The sequence below is a fragment of the Theobroma cacao genome, chromosome 9 (assembly GCF_000208745.1).
Source record: "Theobroma cacao cultivar B97-61/B2 chromosome 9, Criollo_cocoa_genome_V2, whole genome shotgun sequence".
In the NCBI taxonomy this organism is placed as follows: Eukaryota; Viridiplantae; Streptophyta; class Magnoliopsida; order Malvales; family Malvaceae; genus Theobroma; species Theobroma cacao.
In genome coordinates, this window is record NC_030858.1 from 35,082,166 (window position 1) to 35,102,168 (window position 20,003).

At 35.8% G+C, this 20,003-nt stretch overlaps 2 protein-coding genes across 6 annotated transcripts; both read left to right on the forward strand.

Annotated features, from left to right (window-relative positions):
- Positions 1,278-4,916, forward strand: LOC18590454. Of its 3 annotated transcripts, none has more exons than XM_007015988.2 (6): positions 1,279-2,390; positions 2,479-2,739; positions 2,851-3,117; positions 3,295-3,576; positions 3,729-3,776; positions 3,882-4,916. In XM_007015988.2, the coding sequence occupies exons 1-6, from the start codon at positions 1,722-1,724 to the stop codon at positions 4,551-4,553; spliced, it is 2,199 nt and encodes a 732-aa protein (XP_007016050.2). In that variant the 5' UTR covers positions 1,279-1,721; the 3' UTR covers positions 4,554-4,916. The 3 variants fall into 3 exon arrangements, with proteins under 3 accessions (XP_017983913.1, XP_007016050.2, XP_007016051.2); XM_007015989.2 differs by having other exon boundaries at positions 1,280-2,390; positions 2,860-3,117; XM_018128424.1 differs by lacking the exon at positions 3,295-3,576 and having other exon boundaries at positions 1,278-2,390.
- LOC18590455 lies at positions 9,643-13,235 on the forward strand. Of its 3 annotated transcripts, XM_018126593.1 has the most exons (7): positions 9,643-10,686; positions 10,777-11,040; positions 11,189-11,226; positions 11,317-11,551; positions 11,808-12,089; positions 12,187-12,246; positions 12,384-13,235. In XM_018126593.1, the coding sequence occupies exons 1-7, from the start codon at positions 9,952-9,954 to the stop codon at positions 13,053-13,055; spliced, it is 2,286 nt and encodes a 761-aa protein (XP_017982082.1). In that variant the 5' UTR covers positions 9,643-9,951; the 3' UTR covers positions 13,056-13,235. The 3 variants fall into 3 exon arrangements, with proteins under 3 accessions (XP_017982082.1, XP_017982080.1, XP_017982081.1); XM_018126591.1 differs by having other exon boundaries at positions 11,189-11,551; XM_018126592.1 differs by having other exon boundaries at positions 11,189-11,551; positions 12,199-12,246.

The window sequence follows — 20,003 nt, forward strand, 5'->3', positions numbered from 1 at the left end:
AAATTTAGGTTTTCAAAGAAATTTTTTTTTAGTTAAAGTAGGTGTTTTAGATAAAAAATATTTATATTTTAATTTATGAAAACATGTTAGAAATACTTTAATCTGTGTCAAATTGTTAAAAAAAAAAACAAAAAAAAAGTTAAGAGGATTTGAAGTTTTGATTCGTAAGTAACAACATTTTAGGCATTAAAGTGTAACAAAATGTTTTTGAATATATTGTGTAACAATAATATTTTTTCAACATGACATGTAACAACAATATTTATTTTTCAACATGACGTGTAACAACTTTTTTTAACCATGGTGTGTAACAACAATATGTTTTTTCAACATGACGTGTAATAATCTAACCATGGCTTTTCACAAGTTTTTGTATATGAGGTGTAACAAGCTAACCATAACTTGTCACAAGTTTTTGTATATGACTTATCACATATTTTTATACATAGTGTGTAACAAGCTAACTATGACTTGTTACAGATTTTTTACATAGCGTGTAACACGCTAACCATGGTTGAAGCTGAACTTCCAGTGGCGAGTTTTTGTGATGAATACGAGAGATGAAACTTGGAAACAGTCAAGCAATTGCTCCCTCAAAATTTAATTCTCATGGTCTCTGCAGTGATGATAGATTCATCAGGTGAGGAAATGGATGACTCCTACTGGTTGCACTCTAGCACAGGTATGTTCACAGTTAAGTCTGCATATGAGATGCAAATATCTGATCCTACCCAACTAATGATATGTTAGAAGAAAGTTTGGGCTTTAAACTCATCCAGCAAGGTAAGGATGTTTGTCTGGAGGGTATTACATGATTTCTTACCAACTGCTTTTTGGTTACAAAACCGGGGATTATTATCTTCTCCTGTATGTTTAAGCTGTGGGTACTTTGAGGAGCAGTTAATTCATGTACTACGTGATTGCAGCAGAGTTAAACGGACGTGGCTATCCTTTTTTCCCGACTTGGTAACAGAGGATTTTTTTTATGCAAGGTCTACAAGTCTGGATATTAAACAATATGCAGAGTACGGTGTTCTTGGAAGGTATTCCATGGGGGACCATATTCATTCATGCTTAATGGTACTTTTGGTATTAGCGTAATTTATCTATTTTTGATGGAAAATTTTCTTGGCCTTGCAACGCCAAACAACTTATCTGGACAAAAGCTAAAGAAGCCTGGGACAGTTTACAACGTGATCAGCAAACATCTTATCTTTTAGGATTATTTTTTAAAATGCCCCGTAAAAAAATTGTACCTTTAATTTGCTTAGTGTATTATTACTACCCGGTCCATACGCGGTTTTATTATTTTCCTTCGTTATAAAGGCAGTGCAGAAGAACCCAGAAATACCAAGCCGTCCTCGCTCCCTCAGCTGCGATTTATATATACAAGTTATAACAGCTTTTTATCACTGATGATGATCTAAATTTCCAACACCTGAAGCTTCAATATATATCAGTTGCAGAGCCTGCTAGTTCCGAAAACTCCACGCTTCTCGGGTTGGTCCTAACGCAGTTTACTATCTAAACCTTTTAAACGGGACGGAGGCCGATTCCATTACAACAGACGAAAACTTGAGTTGGGAAATCTCTTTGAAGTTTGAGCTGCCATGTCGTTGCCAAGTCATGAAAATCCGAACGAGTTGACCCGATAGTCGAATTCAAGCTCTGAGAACTTTAATGAAGGTTCGACTTGTAGTTGGAGACCAATTTTGCCAGCCATGTCGCCAAACGAATCGACCCAGCAGTTGAACTCTCAGCGTCAGACAGACGTTGAGGTGGAGGCCGGTTCTGTGGCACGAAATGAAGATTCGATTTGTAGTTGGAGACCATTTTCACCAGTCATGTCACCGAACGAGAAGAACCACTCGTTGAATTCAATTTTTGAGAATTTAATTGCTGAACAGCAGTTGAAGGGTCCGGAAAACTTTGAAGTGGAGACCAGTTCCGTGGCACAGACTAAAGATTTCAGTCCCATATGGATATCATTTGTAACAGACATGCTGCCACCAGGAGAAGGTAAACCAAACGAGGTACCCCAGCAGATCAATTCTCCGGATCAGCAGTTAAATTCACTTGCTGAGAATTTAACTGCCGATCTGCGGTCCAACTCTCAAAGAGACGTTGAAGTGGGATTACGGTGTTTGCAACCAAACCGAAGCCACCTGGATCACGAAGAAAGACCATCTGATCAAGCTTCAAATGGACGAAAACAGAGGGGTCGTAAACCAAGGGTAACACCAGTGGACATAGCAAAGATCCAACTTGATCAAGCTGGAGCATCAGCTGAAGCTTGCAATGGACAGAAACGAATTCGCACCGAGGAGCAAGAAAATGAAAGAAAAAGGAAAAAAAATGAAAGTGATAGAAAGTATCGGGCAGACGTTAGGGTAAAAGAAATCCCTATATTCATTTCCCATTGCCAAATATGAATCAGGAATTTCACTAATTTTTTTGTTTTCTGTTTTGCAAATGAAGAATGAGTTAAAGGAGCTGAGGAAAATCAAGCCAGTGTACGACACACTTATGACTATAGCGTCCAGTTTTGGTGGGATTGATCAATTGGAGTCACTGATTAATGGCATGAACTCTGACATACATAAACTCCAAGAGAAAGAGGTAGAATACGATATGTTCCAGCAAGGAATTGAAATTCCCGATCGAGTTCCATCGATGAGGGCAAATGAAGTCCAAGTATGCGGAATTGAGGAAATGAAGTCCTTGTCAGATAAATTCAAGGTATTTAAGGCGCTGTAATTTTCCCTAGTTACTATATATCACAGCAGTTTAATTAGTTGCTTTAAACTCGTTAGTTTAACTGATCTCAAGATGTACGATTTGTCTGACAAGGAAATGGAGGCCGAATGCCATAGACTGCAACTACTGAAATCCAAGTACGGAGAAATTGAGGACATCGAATCCATGTTGGATAAATTCAAGAACATGGAGGCCGAGTCACAGAGGTTGGAGCACATAAAGATGTTGTTCGGCGGAATTGATGAAATTGAGCTCGAAATAGGTAGGCTTCAGAATATGGAGTTGCAGCTTGAAAGACATAAGCAAATGGTGAACCAAAAGGAACTGGACTCCTTTCAGGCATCTCCTGGTAGTCTCCAGGTGTATCTCTCTTGCCCTTTATCTTTCATTTTATTTTTTTTCGGTTTGATCTGGTGAAAGATGGTGTATATATATATATGTACATTCGAGCCTGGCACATAAAGATTTCTCAACAATTTAAGTCTTTTTGTCTCGGAACATGTGATTTACTTATTTGCTGCTTTTGATATGTTGCAGCAACTGGAGTTTGACCATTGCTACAGACAACTGCAAAAGGAGGCTGATTTGGATCGATTCGAGCAACTGAAGTCTAAGTTTGGTGGAACTGAGGAATTGGAGTTCAAGTTGGATAAATTCCATTGGATGGAGGCCGAGTTACATAAATTGGAGCAAATAAAGTCTGAGTTTGGAGGAGTTGACGAAATGGAAGCCGAAATATATAGGCTTAAGGAAATAGAATCGCAGCACGACAAACAAAAGGAACTGCAGTTTTTTCCGGAATCTCCTGGTAGTCTCCAGGTATGTCTATGTCTATCATTGTATAGGTGAACAGATAACATACTCCACTCCTTCCGTGATAGGTATAAAGACAACAGATGACATTGGTATGCTGTCTCAAATTTTAGAGACAATGGGCACAGTTAACTCTAATTCTATAATTTACTTTGCAGGAGGAGCTTGGAGCGCAGTCATTGGACTTGAATGGCAGCTCTGACGCGGTATGGTTATTGCGTTTAATCGCACCCCTTAATTCGTTTGTTGAGTGAGGTTCAGTTCAGTATGTTGAGCTAATATATTTCTCCAACTTATATTGATTGTTTCAGGTGTCAGCTGATGGAATCAGCCTAATGTCCCCTGCCGCTGTGAGGGGGACAAATACAATGCATGACATGCAGTATTCTGATGTGCTTGTGACTAAATTCATGGCGAAGCTTCATGATGACAGCGTTGTGGGAAACGTGGACCGCTCCAGCTTTAAAGATTTAGATGGAGAGCCCAAAAAAGTTGGCCAGTATTGTCTCCCACCGTCTCTGGTCTCGACTGCTGAGGATATCATCAAGGCCTATGGTGATATTACGAAAAAATGCAAATTCAGCCCTAGAATTATTGAAGATATTTATGTTTTGTTTTGTGCTGCAATCAAAGAGATGGGTGATCTGTCGCTTGAACAAGTTACAGAAGAAGTTATGTTGAAGTGGAGAGACGCAATCACGGATGCTGACCGCAGTGCATGTGATGTGGAATTTGCTATGAAACATTTGGAGAAGATTGCTTATGGTTACTTTGGTCTCAAAGCATACAATGACCGCAATAGCTTGAAACAGAGGATGACAATTCTAAAGGCCGAAGAGGAAGTCTTGAGAAAGGAGCTTGAAAAGAAAGCAAATGAGATGAAGGCCGTTAAAGCCAAAGAAGGAGACTTAACATCTGAGCGATGCAAGGTTTGTCAGGAATTCGCGGATCAATTTTTGGACAAAACCATCAGTGTCTTTTGATTAATTGGATCTATGTTTTTTTTTTTCTTTTGAGTAATCTTGGGTCAGAGATCAGTACTTTGTAGTGGAAGTTGAGTCATTCAGTTGTAGGTGGAAAGTAGAGTAGTTGATAGCAAGTAGAGACTAGAGACTAAGGCGTTTAGTCTTTTAGAGAAATCTTCAGTTTTCTTTATTTTTGTTTAGTTTTTAATTTATTACTGTTTTTGGTTTACTGAGGAAAAGAGAAAGAAATTGGGGCTCTGGTTTCTTAACTACTTTAGATGCTTGCTAAGTGAACATAGTGCTGTTATATCTGAAAAAATTGATGAAAACAAATAGAATTGGTGTTTATATATGTAAAGCATAACAGTTTGGTTTTTCAGATGTCCCAGGTTTCCTGTTTTTTGTTGATAGTTTGAACTATCCACTCATTGATGATTGCAGGTCCAGAGTAGCTGACAGAGCTGCAGCTGCTCTGACCACCTAAAGAGACAGCCTTTGGATATTCTCTTGCAACATTTTCTGCTGTTCCTAACTCTCTCTGCAAGACTCTTTTGCAGTTATTAATGGGATTTCATGTCCTCAATAGCTTACTTCATGAATTTAACATTTCTTTCTCACTTATAAATTTTCTACCTTGGAATTCGCCTAACTTTATACCACTAATTTTGACTGACAAAGTATTTTGAGACAGTAATATTATTGTCTGATAACTTATTTCATCACTTCATGCTAATCTCAACTCCAAAATTGAAGATTACAATAATAAATAAACTTATTTATCAAGTTAATATATTTCTCTGTGACATTGTCTCCCTCGCTCACAACATGACAAGCATAAATCAATAAGAAAACAAAAACCAGACAAGAAGACATGAAACCCTTGCGCTTGCCAACGAGGGATAGCCTTCATATTTTCTAGCTTTCTGTCCGGAGGCTACTGTTGCAGAGGTTAGAGGGATACCTTTCTCTTGTTGCTATATAATTTGTAAATACCACATTTCCTCACAAAAAGAATAGATTTCTACCATTGAATTTTGCTTTTGTTGTTTGTGCTTGATAAATTAGTTCAATTTGTAAAATAATTAAGTTTTGTTATTTGAATTATCGACTGTAATTTTATTAATAGACATCATGAATAAATTTTATTGAAAAGATATTTTGATATCGTAAAATTCGTTAAATTATTTCATCAATTCATTTCTATCTTAAACTACAAACTGAAGATAACAACCATAAATTAGCGACCCACTGTGAATTGAACTGTTGAAAATAAATGATGCAAAATTAGTACTGCCCATTTAAAATTAAAAATCACAACAATTTGAAGAACTCTGAAGTTTCGAATTTTGGACTACGAAGAAGCTTCAGATAACCCATTATGTGTAAGATCATTTCACCTTGGGCCAGCCCATTTAGTATGGCTCTTTGACACCCATAGGAGCCCAATGTCTTCTGCATGGATGTCATCTCCAGGAACCCAATTCTACACCTGACTCGGTTCAGTTATGAAGGACGTTCAAAACTCAATTACTCCATTTTGACTGTGAATGGGAGTTCTAAAAATGGTCAGGATGTTGCAGGTGGTGGAGTAGCACGTGACCACACGTGTAACTCCTTTTGACTTTTCGGAACACTTTGGTCCTCAGAACTCTCTCAAAGGTGAATTACTGCACATGGTATATGCAGTCTAAAAACAACCCAGCTGGGTCTTACGAGAATTTTCAACATAAAAAAAATCAGAATCCAGAAAATGGATGAAAAAGAAAAAAAAACTTTTCAGTGTTTATGCATGGCATAAACAGTTTGGATGTTTTGGAATTCTGGGTTTGTAGTCTAATTCTCTACTGTGGGAGAATTCCATGTTAGGCTTGTTTCTTGCTTTTTCTACTGTGGTGTGGATGACATAATGTCATTGATACTGCATCTTTAGATATAAAAATGCTTTAGGTCTGGTGCACTGCATAGATGGTGTTGATTAAAATTCTTCATGAATGGTCAAATGGATTTCACTTTTATATGATTTTGCTCTCGAAGATCACAGGATTTAAATGATTCCTATATTTGTCAATCTTGATTTTTCCTCCTAACAATAATTTGTACACTCTTTGGTTTTATGAACGCGTTTACTCCCCTTTTAAGTGTCTTTCCAAAGGGATGAATTTCCAGGTTTTAAATGTGAAAAAGTTCTAAGTCTAAATAATTGCATTTTAAGGATTTTAATACATAAAAAGATGTTTACTTAAAAAAGTATAATCAAAATCAAAATTATTATTTTAAAAAAACTGAAAAAAGGAAAAATAAAAAAAAAGAGCAAGGGCAGGTTTTTTAAAAGAAAAGAAAAACGAGCAAAGGGTGCAGGAGCCCGCACGCAAGGGATCCGTATCCTTGCACGTAGGATGCCCTGCTTTTGCATGCGACCTAATTGGCCGTCAGTTGCTCTGGCTGGTGCTATTCGTGCAATCAAATTTTGAAGCCTTTTATGTCGATGAATATTTGGACTGGTGCCGCGGGACGTTTACTAATCCAACAAGACAATAGCATGTTGTCTTATATAATTAATACAGCAGTAAGCAGACCACTTATAAGAGTATATATAATCACTTATTTTACTTATTTTTTTCTTATAAACAAAATTATGGATCTTAAAATAAAACTATAAAAGATTCGATTATTATTGTTGAAATATACTATTGTTAACGAAACAAATGCATAATTATATATTAATATAATTAGAGTTAAGATTTTAAGTTTGAGAAGATGAAAATAAAAAATTTAATATTTGAGAGAACAAATTATAAAATTTTTAAAAAATAAAAGTAAAATTATAAAATTTTAAAATAAAACAAAAAAATATATATGTAAATTTTTAAAATTTTGAAGGGAGTAGGGGTAGACTTGTGCAACAGTGATTATTGCAACCGAGCAATCGATCTCAACCGTCGGTTCTTGTAATTGACAGTTGTTGCTGCAATCGTTGATGGACACGATCAGCCTCATTGGTCAATCAGCTCGATCATCGGGGGACTCTCTCCCCCACGAACTGACTGATCAACTACCCTCCCACCCCCTTTTTTATTTATATTTGGAGGTAAAGACTATCCTACCCTTCGTTAGCCTCCCTACTAACCATCAGCCTTCCCTTTCCCCCTAGATAAAATCCCCAAAATTTCAATCTCCTCTTCTCCTAAACCTTAACTCACCTTATTAACTCATGTATTCATAGTCTATCCTTTTGTTGTCGCCAGTATCACTTCAGATTGCTGCTAGCCATTTATTCTTATCTTTCTAGGCAGCAATTAGCAAGGTAAATTATAGATTTTTTTTTCTTGCTACTAATTTTGTGAAAATAACAAGAGAGAAAGCTTGAAAGATTATGAATATTATTTTTTTTAGTTAAAATTTATGCTAAAGAGAAAATATATTAGGGATTTTGAGTATTATATGTTATTTTTTGTTTATAAAAAATAATATTAATGAAAATAAAAACATTTACAAGGGATTATATAAAAAAATCCAAATCAAACAACAAAAAGGCTATTTAAAAAAGGTTGAACAAAAAAAAAAAAACTGAAATCAACCACAATCAACCCAAGTCAATCCAAAACAAGTCAAGTCAACCCACCTCAAAAATTAACTCAAGACCGATCGAATTGAGACCGGGTAAAATCGACCGAAACCGACCTCTCATACCGTTCAGTTCATGCAATTTCTATAATAAATTTTTTTAATCGATTTTAAATAAAATCAAATCGACAATCGATAAAATCATACCGTACTAAATCCTAGACGGGAGACTTGCGAGCCCCCTTCCTTGGGGCCTGAGAAAATGATTATTGAATTAAAATAATAAATCCACGAGACACGCGAGCACATGCATAGGAAAAAACAAATGTCTTTTCCAAAACGCGGAAGAAAAAGTGAAGTCAATATAGTCCTAGTACAGTTGCTAGACTCGCGTTAACGAATCTACTCCTGCGCGAGTAAAGAAAGAAAAAGAGTACACAATCGTGGTTCTGTCTCATGGTGGAAAGATTTGAATTGATCTGAGCAACAACCGACCTTTCCCACCCTGGACCTTCTTATGGAAAAGTTCTTATCTGTCCTTTATTTTTTTTATTTTTCTCCAATTTTCTCTCTCTCTCTCTTTCTTTTTACTTTCTCCTTTACCTGCTCACCACTTGCCTTAGGCTCTGTTCGATTAGCTAACAGGATAATAAAGAGATTGATAGGTCAATAGTGAAATTGAGAGCTGCAAACGAAAGAATTAACATTGAACTTGAGAGTGGAATAAATTATGTTGGTCAAAACAGTCGTGACTTGACGAAAAGAGATAATTACTATAAAGGATTATTAAGTTGAAAATATGTTAATAAATTATTTTAATCTATATTCTGTATTTTTCTTGATAATTTTACTAACCTAAATTTTTAATAAAAAAATATTAACACACTATTTTATATTAACATAATTCTTCATATAATGATCAATAAAGTTTTTTTTAAAAACAAATTAACACTTTATTTTATATTAATATAATTCTTAATATAATCATTAGTCAAAAATATTTTATAATTACAAGCAATAAATAATCAATATTTAACATGTCAAATATATTTTTTAATAATACTTTATTGCATATTTATTTATGAGTTTATATAGGTATTTACCTATTTTAAGTTACTAAATAATTAGTAAATATTAAATAAAATTTGGAAAAATATTAAATAAAAAAAACCAAAATTGTTGAGAAATTTAAAATTTGTCCAAATTGTTAGATCGGGGCCGGAATCAACCAAATTGGGCTACCTTGGAGGCCGGGAAAGGTCAGGTGGAGTACTTTTGGATGCAGGCACGGCGGCGACGAGCAAAAGGTGAAAATGCGGTCGGAAAACACGAGGAACTTTTTGAAATTCCGGCCAGACGCAAAATGAGGAATTAGAAAACCATGGGCTTGAACCCACATGACCAACTGTACTCGAGTCGGGCAATTAACTAAGCGTCAACGCCACGGTCACAGACACAGTGAGACAAAATCAAAACAGCAAGTTGAGCGTCGCGTAATAATAATAAATACGACATTTTAACGACCAGAAGCTAACAATTCAAGTGTTGTGCCCCTCTCCTCGCGTATGTGAAATTCTTTCTTAGCTTCTTGAACCCAAAACTATTTCTTTTTGCTTAGATTTCTACATAATTTAAAGTGATATGAAGCTGTTTTTATATAAGCCGCAGTTCCGAAAACTGATGATGGCTAAATTTCCAACAATAGAGCTTCAATATATAGCAGTTTCTGAGCTTGTTAAGCTCCGAAAACTCCATGCTTCTCCGGTTGGTCTACGCAATTTACTATCTAAACCTTTCAAACGAAACCAAGAAATTTGAGTTTGGGAAATCACTTTGTGAAGTTTGAACTGCCATGTCGTTGCCAAGTCAAGATAATTCGAACGAGTTGACCCAGCAGTTGGATTCAATCGCTGATCAGATCCTCCTTGAAGATTGGAGAACTTTTTTTTCCAGATCAATTCCTTTAGCCATTTCACCGGACGAATCGACCCAGCAGATGAACTCACAGCTTGAGCCAGACATGGAAGTGAAGACCGGTTCTGTGGCACAGAATGAAGATGGGAGTACTAGTTGGAGATCATTTTCACCAGACATTTCACTGAACGAGTCGTGGGGTTCAATCATTGAGATGTTAAGTACTGGTGAACCGCCATACCCTTCTGCAGACTTTAACGTAGCGCCCAGTTTCGTGGCGCAGACTGAAGATTTGAGTCTGACAATATTGACATCTAAAACAGACTTGCTGCCACCAGGAGAACGTAATCCTAAGGAGTTACCCCAGCCGTTGAACTCTCACGGACACGTTGAAAAGGGAGTACAGTGTTTTGAACCAAACGCAAACCACATGGATCATGAAGAAAGACCATCTGATCAAGCTTCAAGTGGACGAAAACGAAGGGGTCGTAAACCAAGGGTAACACCAGCAAAAAAAGCAAAGAACCAAATAGATCAAGCAGGAGCATCAGCTGAGGCTTGCGATCGACAGAAACGAAAGTCTCGTGAACCAATAATTCGCAGAAAAGATCAAGAAAATGAAAGAAAAAAGAAAAAAAATGAGAATGATAGAAAGTATCGGGAAAACATTAAGGTAAAAGAATTCCCTGTATTCATTTTCCGTTGCTATATATGAGTTAAGGCGATTTCACTAATATTTTGGCTTTCTGGGTTGTTTATGAAGATTGAGTTAACGAATTTGAGGAAAATCAAGCCAGAGTACGATAGACTTATGAGACTAGCGTCCAGTTTTGGTGGGATTGATCAATTGGAGTCACAGATTAATCATATAAAATCTGAGTTACATAAACGCCAACAAGAAGAGGTGGGAAACGATATGTTCCAGCAAGTAATAGGTGATTCCGCCAATCAAGTTCCATTGATTAGGGCAAATGAAGTCCAAGTATGCGGAAATGAGGAAATGGAGTCCTTGTTGGATAAATATAAGGTATTTAATGCGCTATAATTTCCCTAGTTACCATCGCAGCAGTTTAATTAGTTGCTTTTAGCTTGAACTTTTACTTGTGAGATCATGTTAGTTTAACTGATCTTAAGATGTATGATTTTTCTCAATTTTTTTTTTTATGAATGACAAGGAAATGGAGGTCGAGTCTCATAGACTGGAACTAATGAAATCCAAGTATGGAGAAATTGAGGAAATGGAAGCAATGTTGGATAAATTCAAGAATATGGAGGCCGAGGCCAATAGCCTGGAACTAATGAAATCCAAGTATGGAGAAATTGACGAAATCGAATCCATGTTGGATAAATTCAAGAATTTGGAGGCTGAGTCACATAGGTTCGAGCAAATAAAGCTCTCGTTAGGTGGAGTTGATGAAATTGAGCCCGAAATAAATAGGCTTAAGAAAATAGAGCTGCAGCTCGAAAAACATAAGCAAATGGTGAACCGTAAGGAGCTGGACTCCTTTCAAGCGTCCCCATCCCCTGGTAGTCTCCAGGTATATCTCTCTTGCTCTCTATCTTTCGTTTTGATCTGGTGAAAGGTTAAAATTTAGAAGCCTAATGATTGACTCATAGTCTCATTCTTCCCTCCTTTATGACCGGCTTATATTTTTCCTGTTTTTCCATCCCTCAGATTTGTGATCAATCTTCAAGTGGCCTCTTCATTGAACTTACACTCATATCACTAACTTTACTTTTTTGGACACAAATTACTGTGAGTTAATAATTATTTGCCGCCTCTGAATGTTCCAGCAACTGGAGATGGATCAATTATACAGACAACAGCGAAAGGAGGCCGATTTCAATCGATTCGAGCAAATGAAGTCTAAGTTTGGTGAAACTGAGGAAATGGAGTCCAAGTTGGATAAATTCCATCGGATGGAGGCCGAGTTACATAGATTCGAACAAATAAAGTCCGAGTTCGGAGGAATTGATGAAATCGAGGCTCGAATCTATAGGCTTAAGGAAATAGAATCGCAGCACGACAATCAAAAGGAACTGCATTTTTTTCCGGAATCTCCGGGTAGTCTACAGGTACGTGAGTAAAAAGATCAATAAGTTACGTTCTAAAGTGTGAGAGTATGTTCCTTAAATTTCAAGGATCATGGAAATGATTAACTCTGTTCTATAGCTTGCTTTGCAGGAGCAGCGTGGAATGCAGTCATTGGACTCGACGGGCGACTCTGACATGGTATGGTTATTGCGTTAATCGCACCACTTTCGTTTGTTGAGTGAGAGGTTCAGTATGTTCATTTTTTAATTTATTTCTGCTTTGCACTAGTTTGTTTATTGTATTGATCTTTTCTCTGACTTATGCTGATTGTTTAGGTGTCAGTTGATGGAATTAGTCTAATGTCCCCTGCCGCTGTGAGGGAGACAAATATAACGCACGACATGCAGTATTCTGATGTGCTTGTGACTAAATTTATGGCGAAGCTTGATGATGACAACGTCGTGAGCAACGTGGACCTCTCCAGCTTTAAAGATTTAGATGGAGAGCGCAAAAAAATTGGTAAATATAGTATCCCACCGTCTCTGGTCTCGACTGCGGAGGGCATCATTAAGGCCTATGGTGATATTACGGACAAGTGCAGATTTGGTTATAGTGTTGTTGAGACTGCTTATATTTTGCTTTGTGCTGCGATCAAAGAGATGAGTAATTTGTCGCTTGAGCAAGTTAGCGAAGAGGTTATGTTGAAGTGGAGAGACGCAATTAAGGATGCTAACGGTCTTAACTGTGATGCAAAATTTGCTATGGAAGATTTGAAAAAAATTGCATACGGTTATTTTGGTATCAAAGCAGAAAGTGACAGTGAAATCTTGAAACAGAGGATGACAAGTCTAAAGACTGAAGTATTAGCCTTGAAAACGGAACTTGACAACAAGACAAAAGAGATGAAGGACCTGAAAGCCAAAGAAGAAGACTTGACATCAGCGCAATGCAAGGTTTGTCAGGAATTCGCGGATCAACTTTTAAAAAAACCCATCAGTGTTTTTTGATTAATTGGTTCTATGCTCTTTTTCTGTTCTTTTGAGTGATGTTGGGTCATATAACGGTACTTTCTAATAGAAGTATCATTCAGTTGTACGTGAAAAGTAGACAAGTTGTTGTAAAATTTACATGCTTGCGAAGTGAACATAACAGGTTGTTTTTTCAGATATCCTGGGTTTCCTTTTTTTTGTTGATAGTTTGAACTTTGAAGGTGGAAAAGATTCTACCATAACCTATCCCTTCTATCTGCCTTTGATATCGCTGTAGAGATGCTTACTGGTGGTGACCACCAGATAAAACTAAATTCGGGTGTCTCGTTGTCTAAATTGCATCAAACACAATTTCTTCGAATTGCTACACATGACAGGATACCACCTCACTCTCTTTGCTTGGAAGAAATATTGCTCGCTCTTGTAAGATGTCTCCTGATTCTGAGAATCCTAAAGTTCATTGTCCTTAGAGATTGTCCGGTAGCTTGCTCTTTATATGATATTCTTGGAATTCCAAGCAAGGAATCCTTTCTTTTCCTCTGGTGTAACGTCTTTGACTGGAAGAACTCAAATCTCTCTTGTTTCTCTTCTCCTTTGGCATCCACGGGCTACCTTGTTTGCCTGTGGTAGTTGAAATTTTGGAAATAGAGGAATACAAGAATGTTTGAAGGGTTATGCCCGAACCCTAATCAGATTCTTTCAAGTTTTTCCTCCTCAGTGGATTGAGCTTTTCCACTCTTGTATAAAGAAAGGTTGAATTACGCCCTTGATTGGAACTTGGGAACCACCGCACGGCGGCCAAGATGAGACTAATTTAGATACTAACTTGCACCCTTAGGCTCCACTCATTGATGATTGCAGGTCCAGAGTAGCAGACAGAGCTGCAGCTAAAGAGACAGCCTTTGGATATTCTCTTGCAACATTTTTGCTGTTCCTAACTCTCTGTGCAAGACTCTTTTGCAGATATTAATGGGATTTCATACCGTCAATAGCTTACTTCATGAATTTAACATTTCTTTCTCACTTATAATTTTCTACCTTGAAAGTTGCCTAAGTTTATACCGGTAATTTTTACTGACAAAGTATTTTGAGACAGTAATATCATTATCTGATAACTTATTTCATCACTTCATGCTAATCTCAAATCCAAATTGAAGATTATAATAATAAATAAGCTTATTTATCAAGTTAATATATTTCTCTGTGACATTGTCTTCCTTGCTCACAACATGACAAGCATTGTCAAGCAATACAACCCTTTTTTTGTGGGATAAGCTAAATTTCATATTATCCTAAGTAAGGAGGAGGCCTGCTACTATGAGTACCTAGTCTGCTCAGAGAAGCAGCAACTAGAATGTATAGCAAAACTCACTACAAAGAAGAGCAGTTCACAGTTACATACAGCCACAAATCAATAAGGAAACAAAAATCAGACGAGAAAACAGGAAACACTTGCGCTTGCCAACGAGGGATAACCTTTATATTTCCTAGCTTTCTGTCCGGAGGCTACTGTTGCAGAGGTTAGATGGATGCCATTCTCTTGTTGTTATATAATTTGTAAATACCACATTACCTCACGAAAAGAATGGATTTCTACCGTTGAATTTTGCTTTTGTTGTTTGTGCTTGATGAATTAGTATACCCCGCGTGTCATTTTGAAAGTACATCATGTAAAATAGTTAGGTTTTTGTTATTTGAATTATCGACTATAATCTGGTTAACAGACATCATGAATAAATTTTATTGACAAAATATTTTGAAATCGTAAGATTTATTAAATTATTTTATCATTTCATTTTTATCTAAACTCCAAACCGAAGATAACAACCATAAATTAGCACCCACTGTGAATTGAACTGCGAAGCTTAAGACTTGAATTGAACTGTTGAAAATAAATGATACCAATTAGTACTGCCCATTTAAAATTAAAAATCACAACAATTTGAAGAACTCTGAAGTTCCGAATTTTGGGCTAAGGTGAAGCTCAGGATAACCCATTATTAGTGAGATCCTTTCACCTTGGTCCAGCTCATTTAGAATGGCTCTTTGACACCCATTCGAGCCCAATTTCTTACGGCTGCGTGTCGTGTCCGGGACCCCAATTCTACACCTGACTCGGTTCAGTCATCAAGGGCCTTCAAAACTCCATTACTCGTTTTTTTTGTTGTCCTCTTTAGTCCAATTGAGAGTGGCTTAAATTTCCAATTCACTTCCATTCAGGTAATTAACTTCAGATTTAACAACCCCCTTTTCCAAATGGGTTTCTTTTAAATGTTGTTTGAATTTTCTTTCTTTATAAATTTTTTTATTTATCTCTATCCTTAAAAAGCAATATGTTTTCCTTGTTTTATGTTCATTTTATTGAATCTTGAAGTGGGTTTTTGTCTGATGCTTATATTCTTTGGTCATTTGAGAACATTAAACTACAATAATTTCAGGCTTGGCTCTATGATTCTTGTGGTATAAGACATGGTACATTTGCATCACTTCCCTTAGTTCTGAATTATGAATTGTGTGAAGGAACTATGGTTTTCAATGTCATATCTTCTGTTTTATTTTGCAAAATGATATATATATTCCCTTTATTTTCTTTGTGATTGGACTAACAATACTGATGATGTACATTCCATTAGTTTTCAGGATTTCTAGGGCTTTGAGTAGTTTGTGATTTGGTTCATGTTGATATTGTTTTGTAGATCGAACGAGTGGCGTGTTGGAGTACAACAGAGTCGTGGTTGGGTTCATTATGCCATTCATCGCCCTGAACCACACATTATGCTCTTCAGGTAGCCTCTCAACTGTCAGCAGCAACAGGAGAATCAGGCCTAGCAAACCATGCTTGCTAAGTAATTATATTGGTGTTCATTAATCATTATCCAGAAAATGGATGAAAAAGAAAAAAAATAATTATCAATGTTTATGCCATGCATAAACAGTTTGGATGTTTTGGAATTCCTGGTTTGTAGTCTACTTCTCTACTGTGGGAGAATTCCATGTTAGGGCTTGTTTCTTGCTCTCTCTACTGCGGTGTGGATGACATAATGTCATTGCTACTGCATCTTTAGACATAAAAATGCTTTGGATCTGGTGTACTGCTTAAATGGTGTTGATTAAAATTCTTGATGAATGGTCACATGGATTTCACTTGTATATGATTTTGCTCTCGAAGATCACAGGATCTAAATGATTCCTATATATGTTTTTCAATCTTGAATTTTTCTCCTAACACTAATTTGTATACTCATTTGTTTCGTGATCCAGTTTACTCCCCTTTTCAAGTGTCTTTCGTAATGGATGAATTTTCAGGTTTTAAAGGGTTATCTATGTTTGCAAAAAAAAAAAAAAGAAAAAAACAAACAAATCATCAATTGTATGGAAATTGGAAAGCTTGGCCGCTTGAGGCTATTTGGTTATTTCCTGGCGCTCGATTAGCTCCGTAACACAAGTGAAAAAATTTTATTCTCCTCGTTTTACTATTATTTTTTTCATTTCCACTCGAATTACGATTTTTCTTTTTCTTCCTTTCTTTAAGTCTCTTTTCCCTTCTTCTATTTTATTTTCCACCTCACCGGCTGCAAAATCCGATCGCTGTGGAAATGTCTTTTTCATGAATAAAGAAAAAAGCAATACTATTTTATTACTGTAACAGTGGTCGCCTCGCGTGCTATATATATTACTACAAAAACACAACACCTCTACCTAAACTTTGCGCGAGCAAAGAACAAAAAAAAAAAAGAGAGAGAATATAATGCTGGTTCTCTCTTACGCGTGATGTTTTTATTTTTTTTCTTTTTTGCACAAGTTAAAAAATTATGTAATTTTAGTTTCTTTGGCACAATTAAACAATAGGTAGAAAATTTAAATTAAATTAAATATTAGTCTAACCATACAGGCATTTAGCAATTAGCATCATCAAGAAATAAATCGAGTTTGGTTAAGAAGTAGCAATGTAATAATGCCTAGAAAAGGATAAAACTTTAGGCCAATAAGCTTGAATTTGGGCGTACCATATTAGGCCGTTTAACGAGTCAAATACCCTATAATTTTGAGATATCTGAACTTTAACCTTATTAAAAATTAACTACCCTAATCCTATTAATTACTCGAATAATTTAAAAATTACTACCTTAACCTTAACCCTAATACATTCCTACTATCCTATAATTACCCTAGCCCGTTTAAATACCCAATTAAATAAAAAAATATTAAAATCTTCTTCATGGGTATTCAATTACCCAATTAACTTTTCTAATATCGTAACTTCTCTTTAGATTTATATGTTATAAGTTTATATAAATAAAGGTATATATATTGTAATTAATTTCACAAAGGTATATATATGTTATAAGGTATATAAACAAAGGTTCTAAATTAGCCTTGAAAAGTTAAGTGTTAGGTTGTGGTTGAACCTTTGAAAAACCACTTTAGGTTATAGTTGAGCATGGGAAAAACTATTGTGAAAGGTTTTGGCTAAGCCTGGTAAAAGCTAATGTAAAGCTTGGTGAAAGCTTGTGACTTCCACCGTTCTTAGTGGATTGATTGGAAAATCCTTGGTTGAATAATTAAGGTAGTGGATGTAGGTCTTGGACCGAACCACTCTAAATTCTACTATGTTATATACTCTGTTTTTGTTCTTATTTTTATTCCTTCTTTTCACTTGCATTTGTTCCCATTTAGAGCTAATTTTTGAAAGAACCAAATTGTGCTATTCACCCCCATCTAGCATTTATAATTGAGACCAATAAGTGGTATCAGAGCTAGTTCCTTGTTCTTAAGGTCTAACACCCTATGAGAGGATCCAAATAGCTTTTCAAAAATCCATAGTTGCTGAGGGACAATCAACAAATAGACCATCCCTGTTTGATGGCTCTAACTATCCTTATTGGAGCACTAGGATGTCAATTTACATTAAAGCTATAGATTATAAAATGTGGGATATCATAACTGATGGACCTTTTATTCTCTCAATTTTGAATGTAGTAACTAATGAGTTGATGCCAAAGCCAAGGTCTGAATGGATCGAGGCTAGAACTAAGAAAGTCCAAACAAACTTTAAGGCCATCAATACATTGCATTGTGCCTTGACCTCCATTGAATTCAACAAAGTTTCAAACCATACAACAACTAAACAAGTATGGGATAAACTTAGAATAATCCATAAAGAGACTTCTTAAGTAAAGGAATCCAAAATAGCCCTCTTAACACATAACTATAAAATGTTTAAAATGGAGCATGGTGAAGACATCACTAGTATTCTAGACAGATTCACAAACATCACAAATAAATTGAGTCAGCTAGGCAAACCAATACCTGAGTATGAAATAGTTAAAAACCTTCTTAGAAGCCTACCAAAAAATTAGAAGCCTAAAGTAACTACAATCCGAGAGGCCAAGGACCTAAATGTTATTATCTTAAATGAGATTTGTGGTTCTCTCCTTACTCATGAACTGGAGCTTAAAAAGGAAAGAATGTAGATCAAAAGCTCTATAAAGGTATGATCAGTTCACTACTCTATTTAACAGCAAGCAGACCAGATATTCAGTTTAATATGTGTTTGTATGCTAGATTTCAGTCACAACATAAAGAATCACACTTAACAGTTGTTAGGAGAATTTTTAGATACCTCTTAGAAACCCAAACTTTAGACATATGGTATTCTAGAGAGTCACTCCTTAGCTTAGTTGGATATTCAAATGTTGATTTTGCTGGTAGTAAAACTGATAGGAAAAGCACTAGTGGAACCTGCCAATTTTTAGGTAGTATGCTTGTGTCATGGTCCAGTAAAAAGAAAAATTCAGTGGCTTTATCTATAGCAAAGGCAGAGTATGTATCACTAGGAAGCTGCTGTGCCCAAATACTATGGATTAAACAACAACTAAAAAACTATGGGTTATCAATGCATAACATACTAATATATTGTGATAATACAAGTGTAATTAACATTTCAAAAAATCCAGTACAACATTCTAGGACTAAGCACATTGAGATTAAGCACCATTTTGTTAGAGACCATGCAATGAAAGGTGATATTAAGATTGAATTCATGAATATTTTGCATCAATTAGCAGATATTTTTACCAAACTTCTAAATGAAGATAGATTTTGTGAAATTAGGAGGAATTTAGGAATAATTAGTTTGTAAGAGTTGTGAGAAAATTTTGGCCCATGCACATAAAACAGAATGCATTTAGTCTACTAAGGTGAATCTTAGTCAACTAAGAGTGTTCTATTAGCATTAAATAGTAAGAATCAGTCAATAAAATGAAGAAAGAATAAAATAATGAAAAGAATGTGTTTACCGGGTAATAAAGAAAGGGGAAAAACTGCCTAAGTGAATAACCAAAATTTAGAGGGAATTTTTGTAATTTTAAGCAAATGAAATGAGGTAATATTTAAAGGGAAGGTAGACAGTTTTCTAAGAGGAAATTAAAACTGTTGACAATTTCTCTCTCCCTTAAAAATCGATCATCTGAAAATTAAAAACTTTTTTTTTTCTCTACATTTTGTCTTTTAAAACTGACTCTCATACAACTGAAACCCTTACAATTTAGAACCTCAAAACCCCAATCAAAAATCTCTCAAATCGAAATGGCAAAAACCTCTCAGAGCAAAGAAATTATTGAATAGAAGAAAGGAAAAAGGCTACTGGAAGTAAGGTTAGAAGCAGAAATGTAGAAAAAGAAACAGAAATTACGTCTGCTTCAATGGCTGAGAAATTAGGGAAATTATAGAAAGAAAAGAAGCAGAAATCAGAGAAAAAGAATAAGGACAAGGATACAATGTCTAAGAAAGGTACTACTTCTTTTTATAAATTCAGAAATAAAATGCATGAAGAAAGGTTTAGAACAATAGAGAATGCTCCTATCACCTGCGGGAAATACATTGATTGGGAGAGTTTTAGTAAAAATCCAAAGATTCAGACTAGTCTATCAGATTATTTTGATGAATTGAAATGGAAGGGGTATA